Genomic DNA, 19,440 nt, shown 5'->3' on the forward strand with positions numbered 1-19,440 from the left:
AAGCACACAATACTGACGGCGAGAACAAATCATTTTTGATCGTTAGTGAGTACATACTATTTTGTGTTGAACTTTTTTATTTGGGTGGTCTAAATACATTTAGTCACACACTTGCAGCATCAGTCTGAAACGCAAGGTGAAGGCAGAAACTCTCCTGAAGGGCTGCCCAAGCTTTTATGACATGACATGTCCACAAGGGGGCAGCTCAACAACGGAGGAGCAAGTTCTAGCCCTGCTTATTCCAATGTACCTGACTAGGGATGGTGAGAACCTCGTTGTAACGCCTGCTTGGTTTGCACATTTTGAATACTTCACTGTGAACAATCCCATCTTACTTTACTCATAGCCTTCAGAATGAAGGCAACCAGTGAGTTTAATATGTGGTGTAGGCATAATAAAAACAGGACAGCTCAATTAAACATAACCATATATATTTTATTCTCAATACGGCAAAATACAAAGAATATTCGGACAGACTCAGAAATCCCATTAGTAACAAGTAATACTCACTTCACAAGAATGTTTTAAATTACATGTAATCCCAAGTTTGAATAACAAACTCAAGAGTACCTTTACTTAATATTGCATCCGTAATATATATCTCTATCATCGGAATCCTAAAACTAACCCAATTTAAATTATTGTACTTTGTATGCTGATGGTCTCCTCTGAGACAGTAAAAAGTACAACATACTGTATAAACTTCTACAACCTTTTAATTTACAGAAATACCTCAGATTCAGAGTTCTCAGATCAAATTTCAAAAAGGGATAGAGCTCTTTCGCACCAACTATGATGATGTGTTCACGGTATACATCTCACTCCCAACATCCATCCACTCGTGTTGATCAAACTAGATACCATTTAAAGAATTAACACATCTCCGTATCAAATACAAAGACAACAATATTAGCACTTGGATCTATAGACATTGATTATGATGGCGACAACGATAGACAGTATTTTGAAGCAGAATAAAAAGGCATAAAATACAGTTACAAAATGATTGATAAACATGTTTGATATACAGTGTTCAGAGACTCTGGTGTCATCTAAAACATTTTGGAAGAAAAAAAAATGTGCATATATCTCACATCGTATTTACAACTTAAATTCTCAATAAAAATGTTAACCTGTTGTACAAATTCATCCTAAAGAGAAATGTTCTATATACAATTTTTACACATTTGTATTTAAATAGACATGCAAGTGTTACTGCTTTCTATTGAATGTCAGAAAATGTTATCTTACCCTGGATTCTTTCAAGTTTGAATTTATTTCAACATTAATACACTGAAATCCTGTGAACAACCGATACAATGTCATCCAAATCCATAAAATGATATTCAGCAAAAAGATTAAATTCTAGTAAAATAAAAAGGGGCAGTAAAATAAATTAAGAGTAAACATTAAAAGAATCCTAAAAGAGAAATCCTGTACACATCTGACTATATGGAACACAAGCCTCGAACCTGTACATACAAAAAGTGTACCAGTGTATGAAGACATTGGAGAGTGTACACAGATGCACACCCAGAGGAACATCGACAAGAAAAGTGGCCTCCAGCTTAAGGTATAAAATGGCTGCTTAAGCCATCCGTGTTTGGTTATAAAAACTTTGCTATATTTACACATACACTCAACCAGTAGACAAGGATGACTTGCAAAAAAGCTCAAAAGGCATTGGACAGTTGTGTCAAACAAAACAGGTTTGTGACTGACGAGAGACAGTTAACTACCACCCCAAGGAACATAGTGATTTTTCTGTAATCCTGCATAGATCAAAAAAATGAATTTCTCTTTCACTTGTCGAGTTGAGAGAGAATAACAGTTTTCCCCAAAAAGAAAGACCGGGGAGCCGATAATGAAAAGTTACTAGTGTTTCCAGCATGTGTATGTATATTGAAGCAAGAGGGCTCAATGAAGAAAAGAAGAAGAAACGGTAGCACACAATCCCAACCCTCGCTTCAACACCACCTCGTGCATCAGAGTAACCCTGCCTGTGTCAAGTCATCACGTCGTCTGTTCACTAATCTCATGTCCACTTTGCCTCAATGCCCCCCCAAAAAAGAAAAGACTAAAATGTTCATGCTAGGCTAGTTCAAAGCAACAGTAACTAACATCGATACCCCTCTTCTAACTGGTACCATAAATAGAGATTGTGGGTGACGTTTCTTTTATAGTTCTGTCATACACAACTGTAATGCTAGGTAAAGAACCAGTGAACCACGTTGGGACATTTCCCCCCCAATTGATCATCTCATTCTTCATTCAACCCTGCTTGAAACCTAGTAGTCTGAAACTGTGACGGAACCACTGCCGGGTACATCAATAAAATCTGTTGGCTGTTTAAATCTGGCCCCATTTCTGTCTCGTTTCCACCAACATCCTGGACCACGCTGCATCTTCACACAAGGATATGGACATGGAATGTTCTGAGTACTGATGATCAGAACCAAGCGTATGTGAACAAGGGATCTGGACCCAAGGCGAGGAGTTCATGGGGCCCGTGTGCCAGTCATACTGGAACAGAACACTTGTGGGCTACAACACTGCAATAAAACATATGGCTGGCGAGCACCATCACTTCTTAAAGTTGTCCTTTTAGAAAGCGAGTATATTTGCCTTTGATTTACCGGTACGCACGTTCTTCTCGGTGCGTCTTCTCTGGAACTGCAGTGGCGATTAAAGATTTGCTATAGCAAAGAGCACCTGCAGCTCCTTGGAAACACACTCCAAACCACCCCACCACTTCTCCCCTAGACTCTCAAGGATAAAAAAAAAAATGAACAATGTCACCATGTTTTAACGTGACCAATCTCTGAGGGCTCGCATCGGAAGTCCGTGGGAGGATCGACATCTGCACAACTACACGTGACACTGAGGAAGAACTTACTGACGGAAACAAAAGCCTTGCGGTGTGTCAGTATAAGGACACGTTCAAAACGGTATCTCCTGGAATCTAGGACTAATTAAAACAGCCACGAGGAAACAGGCTGTCGCTACCGCGGGCAAGCGAATGCACTCAGACACGTTAAGCAGGCACTGTCCAGACATAAGGTAGGTAGACAGGGACATGGCCATGTGCCGCCCCAAAAACCGATCTCACAGCCAAGTTGTGTTTGAAAGCGTAAAATTGCTACTTCTGCCAACGACATAAATGTTTTGGCGAAACATAAAATCCCTCTCTAACATTGCCGACTCTGCATTTTGACATATGGTACATATTCTTGTTTCCTGTAGATCAAATACAAGGCACAAACCAGATAAGAGTAAAACCTTAGTTTTAAAGCACCTTTGGTCTGAGGGAGGTACTTTGGTAAAACAAAACAATTCATTTAAAAAGCCAAATTATGCAAAAATGTGCTTATAGCCTAAAAAAACAAAATAAAACGACATTTAGTGTATTTTTTTTAAATAATTCCGCGACGGCTGCTCGCCAAGTTGTAACATGGCTTTCGTTACACAACGTTAGGATATGAGCGAGGCAAGCGTTGATAGTGGATATAGTGTGTAGACACTTCTCTGCAGTCGAGCTTCTCCTATGGTGGCCTGTCATGGGTGTAAAATGCTCCAAATTGCTGAGTGTTCTTGGCAAGCTGGTGTAGAAAATGGACACAGTGTAAGATATGTTTGAGGCAGATAAGTTCATGTGCATGGAGAGCCAGCGCGGGTGGACGGCATGGGTCTTTGCCTGTGTGTGTGTTTGTGTGCGTGCGTTCTGAGGCAAGTAATGATCCATGTTCTAGGGAATGAGCTTTGCGTCCAGCCTCAGCCAGTGTAGGCCCTGGCGTGTGAAGCGCACCAGTTCGCTCATACTGCTGGTGTTGAAGATGAGCGGCCCCATCGCCTTGTCCAGCTCCACAAAGAACTCTGAGGAGAAAAAACAGACGGCGTCAAAGTTCAAAACACCGTCGAGCGATTGAGAGGTGGAGAAGAGACCCTGACCAGACTTGCTCATCAGACCGTCCCCCTGCCTAGGAGGCGAGAACCGACCCGACCGAGTCAATGGGTCGAGTGCCAACGAGCGCTTACCTCTCTGCTCCTTGGCTAGCTGCTCGGCCTGGTCCCACACGTCCGTGGCAAACAGGAAGTTGGAGGTGACCTGGACGTAGCTGGCGGCCATCTGGTGGATCCTCTGAGGGATGGTGACGGACGAGCTGCCGCTGGCGCTGCTGGAGCCCGACGAGTAGCCACCGGCGTTGCCTGGAGACAGCTTGGGCGAGACCGGGGAGGGCATGCCGGCCGCTTTACTGGGGGGAGAGGGGGAACGAGGGGTTCATATTCATTTTAAATCACCGAGTTTTGTGTTGACAAATCTGTTTCAAATCTGGCGGCGAATGAGAGTGAACTTACTTCCCCAATCCAGGAGAGGGGGCTTGAGTGTTGCTTAAGGAATTCTGGAAAAGCACAAAGTGAAGAGACAAGGAGTTGAAAGTTCAAAGCCGTAATAATAATTCAAAAGTATAAATCGCAATAGTACACAGCATATTCAATGCGACATCCCAGCTGGTCACGTGGTCAAATGTATTACCTTGAGGTGGTCTGTGAGAGTTTTGGAATACTTCAGAGCGCTTTCCTTCCTCAGCTTGAACAGTCGCAAGTAGAGGAGGGACTGGCACCGTAGGCTGTGTGTGGTAGGAGGGAGGGAGGGCATTAGTAGTGACTCACAGAGTGATACTACTGATAGTTCATCGGCTTCAGTGACAGTCAGGATCGTGTACCGGACAGCCAGGAGCAGTCGAGGTTTCGGAAAGCCACGTACCAGAGCACGGCGAGCCTCTTGTCTGCCGACGTAGCGTCTGGAGCCATGTAGCTCTTCAACTTCATAGTGTACCTGGGCAACGCACGCGCCAAACAAAACACCCGTCATTTTCACCTCAGCACACACACACACACAGCCTTGGTGGATAAAACAGGAGTTCATTCGAGGTGGGTAACATGAGTGGATGCGGCATAGCCATGTCGGGCTAGGTCAGTGGGAGGAGCTAGGCCACGTGAAGAAGGGGGAAGGGCTCCGTGGCTGCGTGTTTGGTGTCGTAGGAGGCCTGGTTGCCAGGCGCGTGGCGGGGGGGGGGTCCTTACTTGATGAGCTCCACCGTCTCAGCGTACATGGGGAAGGGAGACTTGGCCTCCTGGGCACTCTTCTCCAGAGCGTTCCCACACTCGATGAACGACACCACGGCGTCCAGGTAGTACACGGCCTTCTCGAACCGGTCCAGCTGCGGACGGACGGACGCGCGCACAGTGAGACCACGGCCTGCTAGGGCAGACCCTGAGCTCTTACACTCCACGAGTAGTGGTGGTTACCTGATATCAATGTTTCATCAAGGCTGTCAGGTCGAACTATTGCACTTTAGCTTCTCTAGCTAGCAGCTTTTACTGTCAACGAACCCATGGAACGATTTCAAAAGCCGCAGACCAGGAACGAAACTGGACCTCTGTACTAACACACCGTGTCCTTACAACACCTCAACGAGTGCGAGTCGTGACAGTCTAAAAAAACAGTCAGTCTATTCAAAACAGTGAAATAGGCCCCTTCTCCCATCAGATATGCAAAACCATGTTCTTTTTTTTTTTTCTCGGTTTCACAGCGCGCTGCAGCTGTCTCTCACCAGAGCGTCTGCGTTGTGTTTCAGTTTCTTGGCTTCCTGAAGGTAGTGGTCAGCAGACAGAACCCTGAAACACAGTCAGCGGAGGAAGCTTGGTTAGATAAACAGTCAATGAACCACAAATGAATCCTCTTAGATGTCTCATTCTAATTTATCCTCACAAAATAAATCATTTTTTTTTTTTATAAAGTTGAGTTGCATCACTGAAGTCCCTAGAAACTCAATCTCCAATCTCCTTCTACCAGTTCCAAAAGGGGGGGGGGGGGGGCTTCCCTGCTGAGCTTTTCAAATGGAAATGAACCTCATCTCTACTTCACACTGGCTTGTCTCTCTTCCCGCACACACACAGCCACCTCCCCCCTCCCTCCCCCTCCCCCCCCCCCCCCCCCTCCCTCCCTCCCTCCCTCCCTCCCCCCTCCCCAGGGGAATGGGATCAAAGGCAGCCCTGGATCCCTGCTGCAGCTGTGTGCCTGCTGGAGGGGGTGGGGTGGAGGACAGGATCCTCTTACCTGTCCTCAAACTGCAGCTTGGACCGGAGGGATTTGGAGCCGTCGGACAACAGGGGGGGCACTGCCAGCTGGTTGTCTGGACCCTTGGAGCTTTTATCCTGCAGGCAGAGAATAGGGGACTTGCATATTTTTTATATACACACACACACGCACCCCATCAACTCACAAATTATTGGCACCCCTGGTAAAGATGAGTAACAAGGGATGTAAAAAATACATATTTTGGGATTTTAGCTTAATGTCACACTCCAAAAAACAACAATTCAACCTTTGATTGAAGTACTTTTTCAGAATAAATTATCTGTCGGATTGTTCAAATTCTCTCTCTGTGACATTAAGATAAAGCACCAAAAAGGTGACACTCGTAACCCGTTTTAATCTTTTATCGGGGGCGTCAATAATTCCAGCGCTGACTGTGTGGTTTCGTGACGAGCTTGCGGGAAGGAAGGCAGACAGAGATCCAGCCGGAGGTCGAGACGAGAGGCTCGCCATAGGCCGCCGCACCCACCTTGCCCTCCCGCGCGCTGCGCCCCTGCTTGTCCTCTCCCTTCCTGTGCTTGGCGGTGGAGCTGCTCTTGCTGCTGCTGCTGCGGCCCCCGCCCCCTTCCTTGCCGCTGCTGGCGCCGCTGGAGTGCGAGGCGGACGACTGGCTGACGGTGCGCTTGCGGCTGGGGTGCTCCGCCTTGGGAGTCCTCTGGAGGCCCGACATGGAGGGAGACGGCGCCGGCTCCTCCTTCTTCTCCGACGACCTCTTCGACCTGGTGTGGAGAACGTGGGGGTCAGCATTGGATTCAACACGGGGCGGATACAACATCCGACCGGTATCTGGGTGAAGGCACGGGAGGATAAGAGGGGGAGTGTCTCACTCTTTGCTGCTGGGCTTGTGGGATGAAGACTTGTCCTCGAGTCGGGACTTCTTACTGTCTGGTTTGGCACTGTCGTCATCATTCTGCCGCAAAAAAAACGCCACAGATAACAAGGGTTAATGCAAACAAACCAAGGTTGGGTATCTCCGCTCAAATGTAACCGCTCCCTATGAGAATGTAATCTAATCAGCATAGTAGCGAACAAATCCACATTGTTCATAGTAGCGAACAAATCCACGGGAGCCATGTTGAATGATCGCTAGCCCAAGCCGGCGGCACACCAACCTTGTGTTTCCTCTTGCCCTTGGAGCTCTTCTCGGGGTTCTGCTTGTGGAACTCCTTGGCGTCTCGGTCCAAAGAGGAGTCCCTCTCGGCCTTGGGCTGCTCGGGCTCCTTGTAGGAGCGGCCGGGGACTTTCCCGATCAGGCTCAGGTCGATCTTCACCACCAGCACCTGGCGGGGCGGGTAGCGCTCCTCGGGGTCGCTGAGCGGTGACAGGAGCTCCTCCTCCATGGGCGAGAAGACGCACGCGGGCGTGCGGATGCTCTCCGTGTACCGGGGCGTCTGCGACGACGAGGGCGCGCTGTCGTTCTCCTCCGAGTCCGACGAGGACGAGTCCGTGTCGACGAACTCCCGGGACTTCTGCGAGGTGGCCTTGGTGGGCGCCTTGCTCTTGCGCTTGTCGGCGGCCGCCGGCCGCGGGGAGGGCTTGGGCTTGATGTTGGGTTTGCGCGGGCCCTTCGTGGCTGCTTTGGGCCGGTGGGGAGAGATCTCGGGAGGGGGCTCGCTCTCCACCCTCAGCCCCCCCTTGGGCTCCTCCACCACGGGGAGCTTCTCCGACTTCTTGGGCTGCTTCTTCCCCGTGGTCCTCCGCTGGCCCGCGCCCCCCTCGCTCTGGGCGGGGGATTTCTGGCGCCCGCGGCCGCTTTCCGTCTTCTGGCTGGTCCTCAGGTCCCGGCTGGGCGTGGGCGCCCCGGACTCCTTGGAGCCTCCTCCCTGGCCGCCGTAGCTCCGCCCCGAGGCCGAGTCGCGGCCCTCCTTCTTGTACTTGGCGGGGACATTGTTGTCCACGGGGGAGGCGGGGGAAAACTGCTTGACCTTCTTAAACCAGTTGTCTAGCTGCCACTTGTTCACAGGCGGTTCAGGCTGTGGTTGGAAAGAGAGAGAGGGGGGGGGGGGAGAGGGGGGGACGGACAACAAGAGAGATTAGAATAGGGTGAACCACCTTCAACTAAGTCTTTAGAGTTACCAGGTCAATAGGGGATTAGTGGACGGTAAAGATAACCTTCCCGTGACACGCCAAGGTAGGGGAGTTGGAGATTGGGACACCGCTGACGAGGTGGCACGGTCACAGGCCATGTATTAACCCTGTTTGCTACCTCGCTCTAGGCCTCGTAACGTAAAAACAAAAAAAAGCATAACGGCAGGCGACTATTGCGGCGTTACCTCGGGCGACGCGGGCCGCGGCGGCTCGTTGGCCTCGCTGTCCGTGGAGCTGCTCTCGCTCTCGCTGTCCGAGCCGGAGCTGGTCTCGCTGCCGCTGTGGCTGCTCGAGTCGTCCCGTGACTGCTCCGCCACCTCGCTGTTGTTGCTGGACGGGGAGGACAAGAGGGAGACACACACACACGGTGAGGACCGCAGTGCACACCGAGCTGTAGTCACAGAGTGGATGAAGACAAGTCCAATCTCGGGCTCTAGTCAGAGGCTGACGAAGCTAGCCTGAACCCCATGCGACCTGAGGTATTGTGCGCCGCGGCGGCGGGGGGGGGGGGGGGGGGGGGGGGGGGGGGGGGGGGGGGGGGGGGCTACCTTGCCGAAGCGTTCCTCGAGGCGTTTTTGGCCGAGTCCTGTTCGCCGTCACTGTCCTCGCTGCTGCTCAACTTCAGATCGTCCTCCAGCATACTGAAACAGGGCCGCAGGCACGCTCAAAACATCACACTGAAAAGACGTATGGCTGGGATGTTGGTCAGAGCTGATAAGAGATAAGGTGGGAGGTGACGGGTCACTTACTTGGCCTGGTCTCCATCACAAGCCTTGGTCTGGTGGCTGCTGGACGATGACTTGGTTGGTCTCTCTGGGGGGGCGAGGAAACAGGGAGAGAAACGGATGAGTGGATCCGATCACGGCGTCATCCGTGCCCATGAGAGTGTGTGAGATCAATCTGTTTGTGAATGAAGGTGAGAGATACTCACTGTGTCCACCAGGGAAACTAGAGTGCTGCGAGTCCTGAAAGAGGCAAAAGATTGTTGCGTGTTGGTTGCCGGCCGCAAATTTATCTCACAAACTTCCCCATCTGTATGACAAAATGTCTTTCTTTTTTTTCTTTGCCGTGTCCGTGTGGTGGTTTCACTGACCTTGGTGGGGAACGGAAACTTGGAGGGTTCGGTCTTGCAGGGGGTGTGGATGGCTGTCAGCGGAGGAGGCCACGACTGAGTCATTTCCTGAAGCATGAGGAGGGAGGGAAAAACAATGACAGAACATGAGGTTGAGTAAGGCCTCAATGACGAAAAAAGGAAAACAACACATCACGTTGATTTCCAAACCGGTCTCCCTGATAACACTCACCTTTAAAATCTCATCCACGCAATTGGCATCTCCTGACATAGAACCCTGAAAATCAAATCGTTTTACAAAGGGTGACTTAAAAAGCTAAGCAATAACACAATCGCATCATTTGCTTTGTGGATTTCTCATCTCTACACCATTAACATAAAGCATGACCGGACTCATCGACCGTACCTCCACAGGCTGAGAGGGCATCTTGAGCTTGGAGAGGGAGGCTTTGCCGTTGGCCTTCATCTCCCCCACGGTGCTGCTGTGAGACTGGCCGCCGTAGCCCTCCGACGAGGAGCTCTTGGGCTCCACCGTCTCCTGGCCGTCCATGGGCCGTACGTAGGCCGTGGGCTTCTGCAGCATGGAGCTGGGCTTGGACATGAGCGAGGGGGGGAAGGCCTGGCTGGAGAGCTGCCCGCTGGGGAAGGAGGTGTGCACGCGCGACGGCGAGTCCCAGTTGGACTCGCGCTCTCGGGGGGACTTGGAGCGGTAGCGCTGCTCCTTGCCGTGGTGCTCCGCGGCCAGCGAGCGCGAGTGGCCGGAGGACGAGCTCAGGGAGCCCTTGGCCGGGCTGGAAGTGTGCGACTTGGAGTGGTCCGAGCCTCCATGCTTGCTGGACTTCCTCTCGCGCTCGTGTCTTTGGCTGCTGCCGCCGCCTCCGCCTCGCAGGCTGCCCTGCTGGCCAGACCTCTTCTGGGACGAGGTGCTGGCCGCGGGGCCCACCGGCGTCCACTTGCTGCTTTGGCCGCTGCCGCCGCCTCGCTGCTCTCCGAACAGGGCCTGGCCCGACTTCTCCTCCGAGGAAGACGAGCTGGAGGGTTTGCCGCTGAGTTTTGGGATTGTGTCTCCGATTGGTTCTTTCATGTCGTCGTAGTTACCCAGCATGCTCTGGATACGACTGGATAGTTTATCTTCTTTGCTGATCTGAAGAGATGGAGAGGAAAAAGGGAAGAGAGGGGGAAAGGAGAGAGAGACAGAGGGGGATGGAGAGAGGAAAGAAACCATTAAGTCACCATTGCACATGAGTCAATGCATTGTAAAAAAAAACATGCATGAAATATGCTATCCAATGTTCTGTATCGTCTGGACAGAAAGGTCCGGAAGCAGATGATAAACTTCCTGAATTACAAGAAGCACATTTTCTCCATGAGAAAAAAAACGTAGCCCCTACATTTCTGACATGACATTAAAATAAAACTTGAAAGGAATTTCTAATCATTCCCGCATATAAAAAGAAAGAAAGAAAAAAGAGGTCCTACAATCGGATCACATGGCACAGATGATAGGCTCGTTCAAACTGTCCATGGGTCAGTGAGGGCCCATCGGCATGGTGAGAGTTAAGGGGTCATGGTCCCATAGCTCTACTCAAGAGGTTAATCAATCACTTAGAGGGGCTCCATTCTGCTGTACACACACACACACACACACACACACACACGACAGGGGCTAAACCACAGACACTGGAGCCTATCCAGTTTCACAGGGGGCCCCTGAACCCACTCTGTCTGACAGATAGATACACACTGAGGGGGAGAGGAAACAAGTCGTTATCTGTGGCAGGAAATGTACTTGGTCATAATAACCCTCCCCCTGGCCTGCACGTGTGTGTGTTAGTCTGTTTGCGTGAGTAGGGAATTGTGGAATAAAATCCTTCAGGTGCAAAAGTGAAAGTGTATGAAGTGGATATTTGCTATGCAAAGCCCTAATGCTGGATAGACATTATGTGAGTAAGAGGTATGGTTAAATGCCATAAACTGCGCGTAAATATTTACTTGCTGTTGTGTTTAATTAACACTTGTGTAAGGCTATTTACAGGAGTCCAAGGGAACTGACTGCCCCGGAGCATGTAGCTCTTAAAAACTGAACATACTTGCTGAAGACTATCACAAAGAGGCATTATACTGCCCAGATGAGAAGATTTGCTCTTGTGAACAGTTCTTGTTCACATTTCTATATCACAACAAGGACCATTTTGTAAAAAACAAAAAAAGCTTTTGGAAGAAAAACTAAATGAAATAGAGATCAAGTTACTGCTGATATGATATCTGTCTGGATGAACACGAGGCGCCTTCTTCAAGTAGCCTCTAAATGACACAGTGTGAAAATCAGGGATTGGACAAGAGAAGACACCATGACTGCCCTGTCCGGCGGGGACGTGGAGAGGGAGGGTTTAGGGGGCCTGGCCATCATGCTAGGCTTCATCAAAGCCCTCACGCATAGCTTACCTTTCACTTTGTGAGGGCAAGAGAAACGATGGCATCCCAGGTAGCTCTCTGGGCTCACCTTTTGAACTCTGACCCCAACCCGACCCCCCCCCCCCCCTTTCATTCTCTACCTGTCAGGACACATTCCAGGCCAGCCTTTGATGGCTTCCCCCCCAGCTAAAGAGAGGAGCCACTTACCTCCGCTCAAATCAGGTTAGCGGGCAAAGATTAGATCGAGGCAAAGACTGAAATCCTCTTTATAACTATGTTGGCTAGTAGGGGCCCTGGTGGCCAACATTATCGTGGAGAAGGAAGCTGGGGTTTTACACCAACTGTTTACCGTTTATGACAGTTAGCCCAGCAGGCAAGAAGAAAAACTATTTATGCACTAGAACAAATTATCATATTTCTCAGGAAAAACGCATTAGCAAGTGAAAGCCACCCCGAAAACAAACAGTGTCTATTTGGGAGGCTCACGTTTCAGTTGAGTAATAGTACTGTAAAGTACATATATTTCCCTGCCTTCATCAAGATAATTAGGGTCAAGTGAGATTTTGAGTTCTGGCTACTTCATGTAAACATGCGTAGATCTAAGATCACAAACAAGATGGGGAAAATCCACATTGCCAATAAAGTGGCATTTCTGAAATGTTCACTATGTTTATCATGCCTGTTCTATTTGAATATAAAGGTTTCCAGAACTACACAAGTGTGATGATTGTTTAAAGCTTGGGGGCATTTTTCAGATGTCATGAAAAAGAAAAATACATCTCAGGGTCTGATGATGCTGTGGTCACTGTGTGTCGAGAACCACCACATGACATCAGGAAGGGGCGTAGAGGAGGCAGGACACCTCTGCTCGGCCACCGAGGGCTGGGCCCTGGGGACATTCCTCCCAGGCTGTCACTTTAGAGCTGCCCTCGCTTGCAACATGGCTGGGCTGAGCACACAGATCTGCAGCTGGTCCCCTTCAGAATGCACTTACCTCACAACTCTCCCTGTCTTTGTCTGTCTGGTGTGTCACAAGGATACAACAGATAAGCAGTTCTCAGGGTTGAAAAGAAGCATCAATTCATCAATTTACCTTATGGGAGACTTGAGGAGAAACCAAAAAAATAAAATAAAAAAAAGTCTTATCAATTCCGAGGGGGGGGGGGGGGGGGGGGGGGGGGGGGGGAGTTACATTAACTTAAACACGAGAGAATAAAAAAATAAATAAAAAAATGAAGGTAACAAAATAAACTTACAACTTTATAAGGTTCAGGAAAGAGAGGGGAGTTAGCTGGAAAGGCCTCTCCTCCCTGCTGGATTTCTTGATTTCGCCTTTCTCTTTCTTTCAAACGGAGCACATTCCGGTCTTCACGGTTCATGTTGCTAACAACAGAGACACACGACAAGTCACTCAGCGAGGAGGAGAGAGAAAATGGTAGCTTCCAATGCTTCTGTCTACACAGACAATACACCAAATGATACTTCAAAAAGTAAAAAATAAATAGAAGGGTAAAACTATGGAGGGATGGGTGTGAATGGGGAAATGAACATCTAACAAGTCAGTTTATGATCGATTTTAAAGGATTGCTAAATTTAAAAAGAAATATTGTCAGAACAGTAGGACAGAAATACACGCTGCAGCCTTGATGAATTAATTAATCAATCAATCAGTCATACTGGAGGTCAGAAAACGCCATACAAAGTCATAAACTGGTTCATAACATTACAGTTTTTACACAGCGTAGCCCACGAAGTTAGACAGGTAGAACATTGAGCCTAGACCAGTGTTCACAGTGTTCATGTTTGACGTTTGGGCCTACACATTCTAATTGTAAAATAGGTTTCAGTTGATCTGTGCCTGAAGTCAACCTGCAAAAATACTATCAACATCACTTTTACTGACCTCATATAACAGAGCTGGAGATATTGAGGTAACTTCCCAAGTGTAGCTACACAAACTGCTACATGGTCCACTTAGAACCTGCTTAGTACACTTGATGACTAAACTAAACCTGCTTAGTACACTTGATGACAAAACTAAACAGGTTTTCAGTTTATTCAACAGCACACGAAATAACTTAATGTCAAGTTTTACAAGTTATTATAAGAGCAGAACTATAACATTTATTTTTATGTTGGGGGGGGTGGGGGTGGGGGGGCGGGACCTCTGTGTGATAGGTGGAAATTGAACCAAGATTAAAATCTCAATAGCATTTCCTCAAAGTTTGAGTAAGACATACGTTGATGACACAGTCCTCTACACTGGAGCAAACGGAGCAACTTCAGTGTTTCCCACAGATTAGAAAACTATATGTGGCGGGGGGGGGGGGGGGGGGGGGGGGGGGGGGTTCGAAATAATTCACAAAATCAACAACAACAAACAAATAATTTCTGCATATGCAGGTAGCGACGCTGCATACAGGGTGCTAAATAACTATTTAACTGGTCGGCTCCATGACGCCGGGTAAGTAGCTAGCTCTTGAAACTTCTCACCAAAAGAACGAAGGGGAACCTTCGATTAAGACATGTCCGTCGGTACCTAGCGAAAAGTAGCCTCAACTTTCCTAGACCTTTAGCTACGGCACTAATGCTGAAGGCTCGCTGATGTAGCTGTCGGTCTCACTAGAACGGCGTATGCATTGTTGCTAACGTGTGCTGACGTAGTGACTGTGTGTGTATGTGAGAAAGACGCGTGCGTGAAAGAGACGGAGGGAGAGCAGGGAAAGGAAATGCAGCTGAACGAATACGCTGCGTGTTTTTACCTAAATAGCGATAAAAAAAATGTTTTACGAAACGCAATGTGTGGCGGCCGGTGTTGATTCTGTGGCGCACCGCCACAAATTAGTCTATGTGTGGGAAACACTGAACTTACAACAAAGCCTTAAGCACTGTTGACTGGGATGATCACCCTTGAGCCTGGGCCCCCGTCCAGCCCGAAACACGGCTGTACACATGTGGCCACTCAAACGGTTTCCTGGCTCGTCTCAGCTGCAGCACGGTCATTCTCTGTCAGCTGCATCTGCTGTCTGGTTCATATCAGACACCCGGTAATGAGTCATCACTGGAGCTGTATGAATCGCTAATGCCTTCCATTAACCAAACCTCAGGAAGTCACAGGAGCCATAACCTGAGTCGAGGTCGGCCCAGAAATCCATTTGCTCACAATTGTAAATCAAAACTCCATTTGCAATGCTTACTCAGGAAAGGTGAGGAAAGCTAGGCCTGGTAGTTAACGAGGACCCATGACAATACATGGGAGCCATTCGGTGAGACTTTGAGTGTCTCTCGGCTGCTGGATTAATGAGGAATCTGGCACACCCTTTATTTCCATACTCCTTGGCACACGGCCTGTAAAACGTCATACAGTTTACAGTAAAGTACCTGAATTGACTGAGCCTGGGAAGTATGCATTTACTGTACACACTAATCAATAGCCCTACCTCTCATTTGGCCACCAACTCTGTACTCAGCCTAACTGGTTTCAACAACGCAGTGAAGAACAGGGGCAGTAGTAGATGTAAACGAGTCCATTAGGGGTGAATGGCCCAGTGGCTTACTTAGACAAAGCTCCTTCTGCCTTTTTCAATTGTAAACATGGCCTGCTTCATTCTTTCCATTTGAATGCCCTGATGGATCTTATTGGGTCAGTGGTGGGGAGCGGGGGGGGGGGGGGTTACATCATCAGAAACTGAGGGTTTCAATAGCACCTGTGCTCAAACAGTGAGGTGTGAAGTCTGACCCCCCCATCCACTGCACCATGGGCCATTAGAATAACAGGCCTAGGTGAAACTAGAACAGTCTCGACATTGGAGGACAGCTCTCGGGTCTTAGCAAACACAAAGAACACCTAGGTCTGGTTTCACACGGGGCGAGTGGTCAACTGCTAACCCTGTTTTTGAAGACATTGCCATGTCTTTATCAGCGATGTGGTCAACACACATGGCCGGCACAAGAGGCCTTAGGGCTGCCAGAGTAAACTAGGGTCAACTAAGTAAACTAAGTCTGATGAGTAGAACAAGCTCTGTCATGGAAGACTATTGGACCAGAGTTAGCCTGGTCATAATACTGGACATTTCTCCTCGTCACACACAGGTAAAGGCTAGGCTAGTCTAGATGACCATAAAACAGGCCCTAGCTATTAAGTGACTAAAGGACTATTAAGTGACTATGAAATGACTAAATGTAAGACACCTGAAGGCTTCACAGGGAAAGGGACTGATACAAATCTACACACCATTAAAAAAGACATCTTTTGAGACATTTGACACTATCCTAATCCCTTTATCAATCGCTCAAATTTGAGTAGTATTTAAACGTATAACTGAACAGAGGAAAGATAGTCCGGATGGAATGGCAAGAAAGACCAACCAACTAGAGCTTGCTTACCCAGGCTGAGAGGCCATGGCCCAAACCACTGAAACATTGGAAAAGGGGGGTTTAGAAAAACTCCAGGGGGTTCAAAGTGTTCTTCGGTTCTGCCAGGCTCTTCCGGGATCTCACTCCATTTGGACAAACCTGAGTTGTCTGAACTAAGTTGATGGCGTCTGTAGTGCTACAAGCGATGCTGCCGCCACACCATTTCCTTAGAGTAGAGAACTGACTTAGGGAGGGGAGTGCCTGCTTACGGGAGATACCAGCTTTGAAACAGCAGGGGAGCCACCGGCCGAGGACAATAGGTAAAGTTGAGAAGAGGCTCTTTTGTGAGTATGTGACTGTGTGTATTTGAGTGAATTGGTATTAGGGGGTTGCCTGCATGCAAGCCCAATGGGTTTGACACTCTTGAGAATGTTAGTTTGAAACTTAGAAACAAATAGCCATAGAGGTAAAGGAACCACAGGCTAAATTCAGTACAATGCCCATTCATATCAACACTGAAGCAGGACTGTAAAGTGTCTCAATATCCATTCAAAGTAGCAGAGGCCCTTTAAGAACATGAAGATGCCTAAACTGTGTAAATAGTAAGACTGCAGGACTAGTGACCAGTGGTGTAGAGCAAATCAACCGTTCCTGTCAAATGGAATAGTCCATTTACAGCCCATAAAAGGAGATGTTATTTTATGCCGCTGAGCCTCTCCTCCTTGTGATGTCACAACACGGAGGACCTCTGAGCCAATAAGATGCCGTCTTACTGTCAACATACTCCCTCCCCCACTGTGTCCTCCCAGCACAGAGCAATCCAGCAGCAAGTTCTTTAAAGAGACAGCACCTATTTTCTATTGAAGCTAAGGGGGATCCTGACTCAAAAACATAGGCAACACATTAAGTTAGCCAACCCTATGCCTTTTCAACAAGATATATTTACAAGAACAACAATTATGTAAATCATGGCTCCAAACAGGAACAACTGCCACTAGAAAAGGTTCCTATATGTCAATTTCACAATTCCAAAAACGTGAACCGGAACTATTCAAACGAGTATGGATCACCCTTTGAAACATACACGTATACAATATATAAAGAGAGATCTAGAGGTTAGATACAGTTGTCTCTTTTGATGTTGGCATTTGGTATATTCTTAAACATGAATATTAACCTTCAAACCAAACCCTTACACATTTAAAGCTGTAGGTCTAATTCAGAAGATAACCAATTAGCCTATTACTTTTTATATACCATTAAGTTTCGAATAAGATCAATACATTGGATTGTGTAGCTGTACAATACCAACTATACTACAACTCAAACAGAGTTATGGTTATATTTGACATATTTTAAAAAACAAAAAACATAAATCCACTGGAAATGTGGTAACAGACATTTGACTCAGGTCTGCCACTGATAAGACAAGTCTTTGGACACAAACACCAGATGAGACACTGGTAGCTATTTACAAACATAACATCATTCTCGGCAATGATTGCATAATATCTACCTCACAACCTTACGGAAGAACAAAACATTCTGTCATCATCACCCATCTCGAACGCTTGCACTTGGCAGCAGAGGAAACTGTTCGCTAAACTAAACCTAAACAGGATGTAATGAGGACTTTCTTGTTACTGGCATGTATGCACAAACATATTTGGCCTAAGATACACACAAATGTGCCCATGTAAATGCTGTTCCAGGGGGGTTGTCTTCCTAGACCTAGACCAATAGGTTCCTGCCATAACCTGCCTGCACTTACAAGTATTTATGTTGCTGACAGAAAATATTAGTAGGCTAAACTGTCAACTCCATGCTGACACAGAATTCCATGCCTTTGTGAATGGTGGTTGATAAATTAAATAGCTAGAATTGACATATTGCCACCCCTCCCCCACAGCATAATTCAAAATGTCCCCCCAGACCCAACAAGTGGGCATATTTGATTATGAATGATTTTCCCATTTATAACATTGTAACATATCAACTGTCAAATGTTCTGTAGCTACTTCATCTAAAACACTGAATCACGTAAGGGATGCTTGTATTGATTACGCTTCTTTGCCAGATTCAAAGCAAATTACTTCTTGAGATCTATGGGCAGTAGACTGCTTAACAATCGCCCTGACTAACCATCCCAAATTTGTTTTATCGGTCAGGACAGGGTTGGGCAGTTAGAACATATACACAACTAACTTTTTCTTTACGGACCATAACTTTAACAAAGAGTATGGTTGTTGAGCAGGCATCTCTAGAAATTGCAAGCACTGCAGCTAGGCTAGCTTCCCCAGACTAACTCAAGTTGCTGAGCTAGCCAGATAACTACGGTGTGTAGTGTGTATGAGCTGGCTAGCTAACCAGTCTAACTAAGTGTGATGACGGTACTCGCTAGCCAACGTTAACTAGCAGGATACATCGTAGCACGGAAACAACAAACGAACACTTAAAATGTACATAAATACAGAATAGTAAGCATTTACTATGCTCCAAGTTACTATTAAGATGATAACAGCTAGACTACCCAAGTTAAAATGAAACAGGCTTACGAGCCACCTTGTTGTTAGCTACTTAGCTAGCTAGTAGGTTAGCTGGCTTACAACCCGGTGAAGACAGCAGTCCACCCTCGGTCAGAGCTAGCCATTTGTCGCTGGGCAGCTAGCTAGACTAGCTGAATGTGGTGTTCGCTGTCAGCTAGCCAATGCTAGAAGTAGCCAACGGTTAGCTAGCGAGCAATACCAACGAGCTTTGGTTGTAATGCCATTAACGGTAGCAAGCTATCTTAAAAAGGGATCAGTGTAGTACGCTCAATTAATTGATCTACAAACAGATTCTTAAATAATAATACATAATATCAGTATGATTAAAACGCTTACCTCTTATCTTCTTTTTAGGCCCAAACCATTCTAGCTAGCTATTGGAAAGCCCTTTCTCTTTGTCTTTTCCACTTTCCAGCAGACAAAATGGACTCAACAAAATAATAATATAATCGTTAAAATATGAAAAACAAATGTACATGCTTCATCGTCCTATTCGAATATAACTAGCTAGCCCAGCTGTGAGGCCAGCGGGAAACTACTTGACATTATTTTCTCTGTGCATTGTTTTTCTTCTTCAGTAGGCAGCTAGTAGTAGCAGCTAGCAAGGTTGCCAGAGCCAGTGCTCGCTGTTAATGGATGTGTGCAAGTAAGCAGCTGGGGGAAACGTAATCATGTGATCAAGTCTCAACCAGACATGACGATAACGCTCAGGTGTTTACGTAATTAGGATTCCTCCGTCAGGAGGAAACCTATAGTTTTTGTTTGTATTCCTATTATTACTATATTCCTCCGGTAGGATTTTT

General features: G+C 47.3%; 1 protein-coding gene across 5 annotated transcripts; it reads right to left on the reverse strand.

The window, feature by feature from the left end:
• Positions 1-422: 422 nt before the first annotated feature.
• Positions 423-19,290, reverse strand: aff4 (AF4/FMR2 family, member 4). Of its 5 annotated transcripts, none has more exons than XM_047020099.1 (20): positions 18,974-19,290; positions 12,992-13,118; positions 9,727-10,464; positions 9,553-9,597; positions 9,342-9,428; positions 9,180-9,213; positions 8,998-9,061; positions 8,797-8,889; positions 8,434-8,578; positions 7,273-8,133; positions 6,988-7,070; positions 6,630-6,879; positions 6,122-6,219; positions 5,616-5,679; positions 5,086-5,222; positions 4,766-4,837; positions 4,535-4,628; positions 4,357-4,400; positions 4,036-4,253; positions 423-3,873 (listed from the first exon to the last, which is right to left on the reverse strand). In XM_047020099.1, the coding sequence occupies exons 2-20, from the start codon at positions 13,112-13,114 to the stop codon at positions 3,746-3,748; spliced, it is 3,378 nt and encodes a 1,125-aa protein (XP_046876055.1). In that variant the 5' UTR covers positions 13,115-13,118; positions 18,974-19,290; the 3' UTR covers positions 423-3,745. The 5 variants fall into 5 exon arrangements, with proteins under 5 accessions (XP_046876055.1, XP_046876054.1, XP_046876056.1 ...); XM_047020098.1 differs by lacking the exon at positions 18,974-19,290 and adding an exon at positions 16,122-16,541; XM_047020100.1 differs by lacking the exon at positions 18,974-19,290 and adding an exon at positions 14,608-14,747.
• Positions 19,291-19,440: the final 150 nt, after the last annotated feature.

Source organism: Hypomesus transpacificus, chromosome 5 (genome assembly GCF_021917145.1).
Source record: "Hypomesus transpacificus isolate Combined female chromosome 5, fHypTra1, whole genome shotgun sequence".
Classification (NCBI taxonomy): domain Eukaryota; kingdom Metazoa; phylum Chordata; class Actinopteri; order Osmeriformes; family Osmeridae; genus Hypomesus; species Hypomesus transpacificus.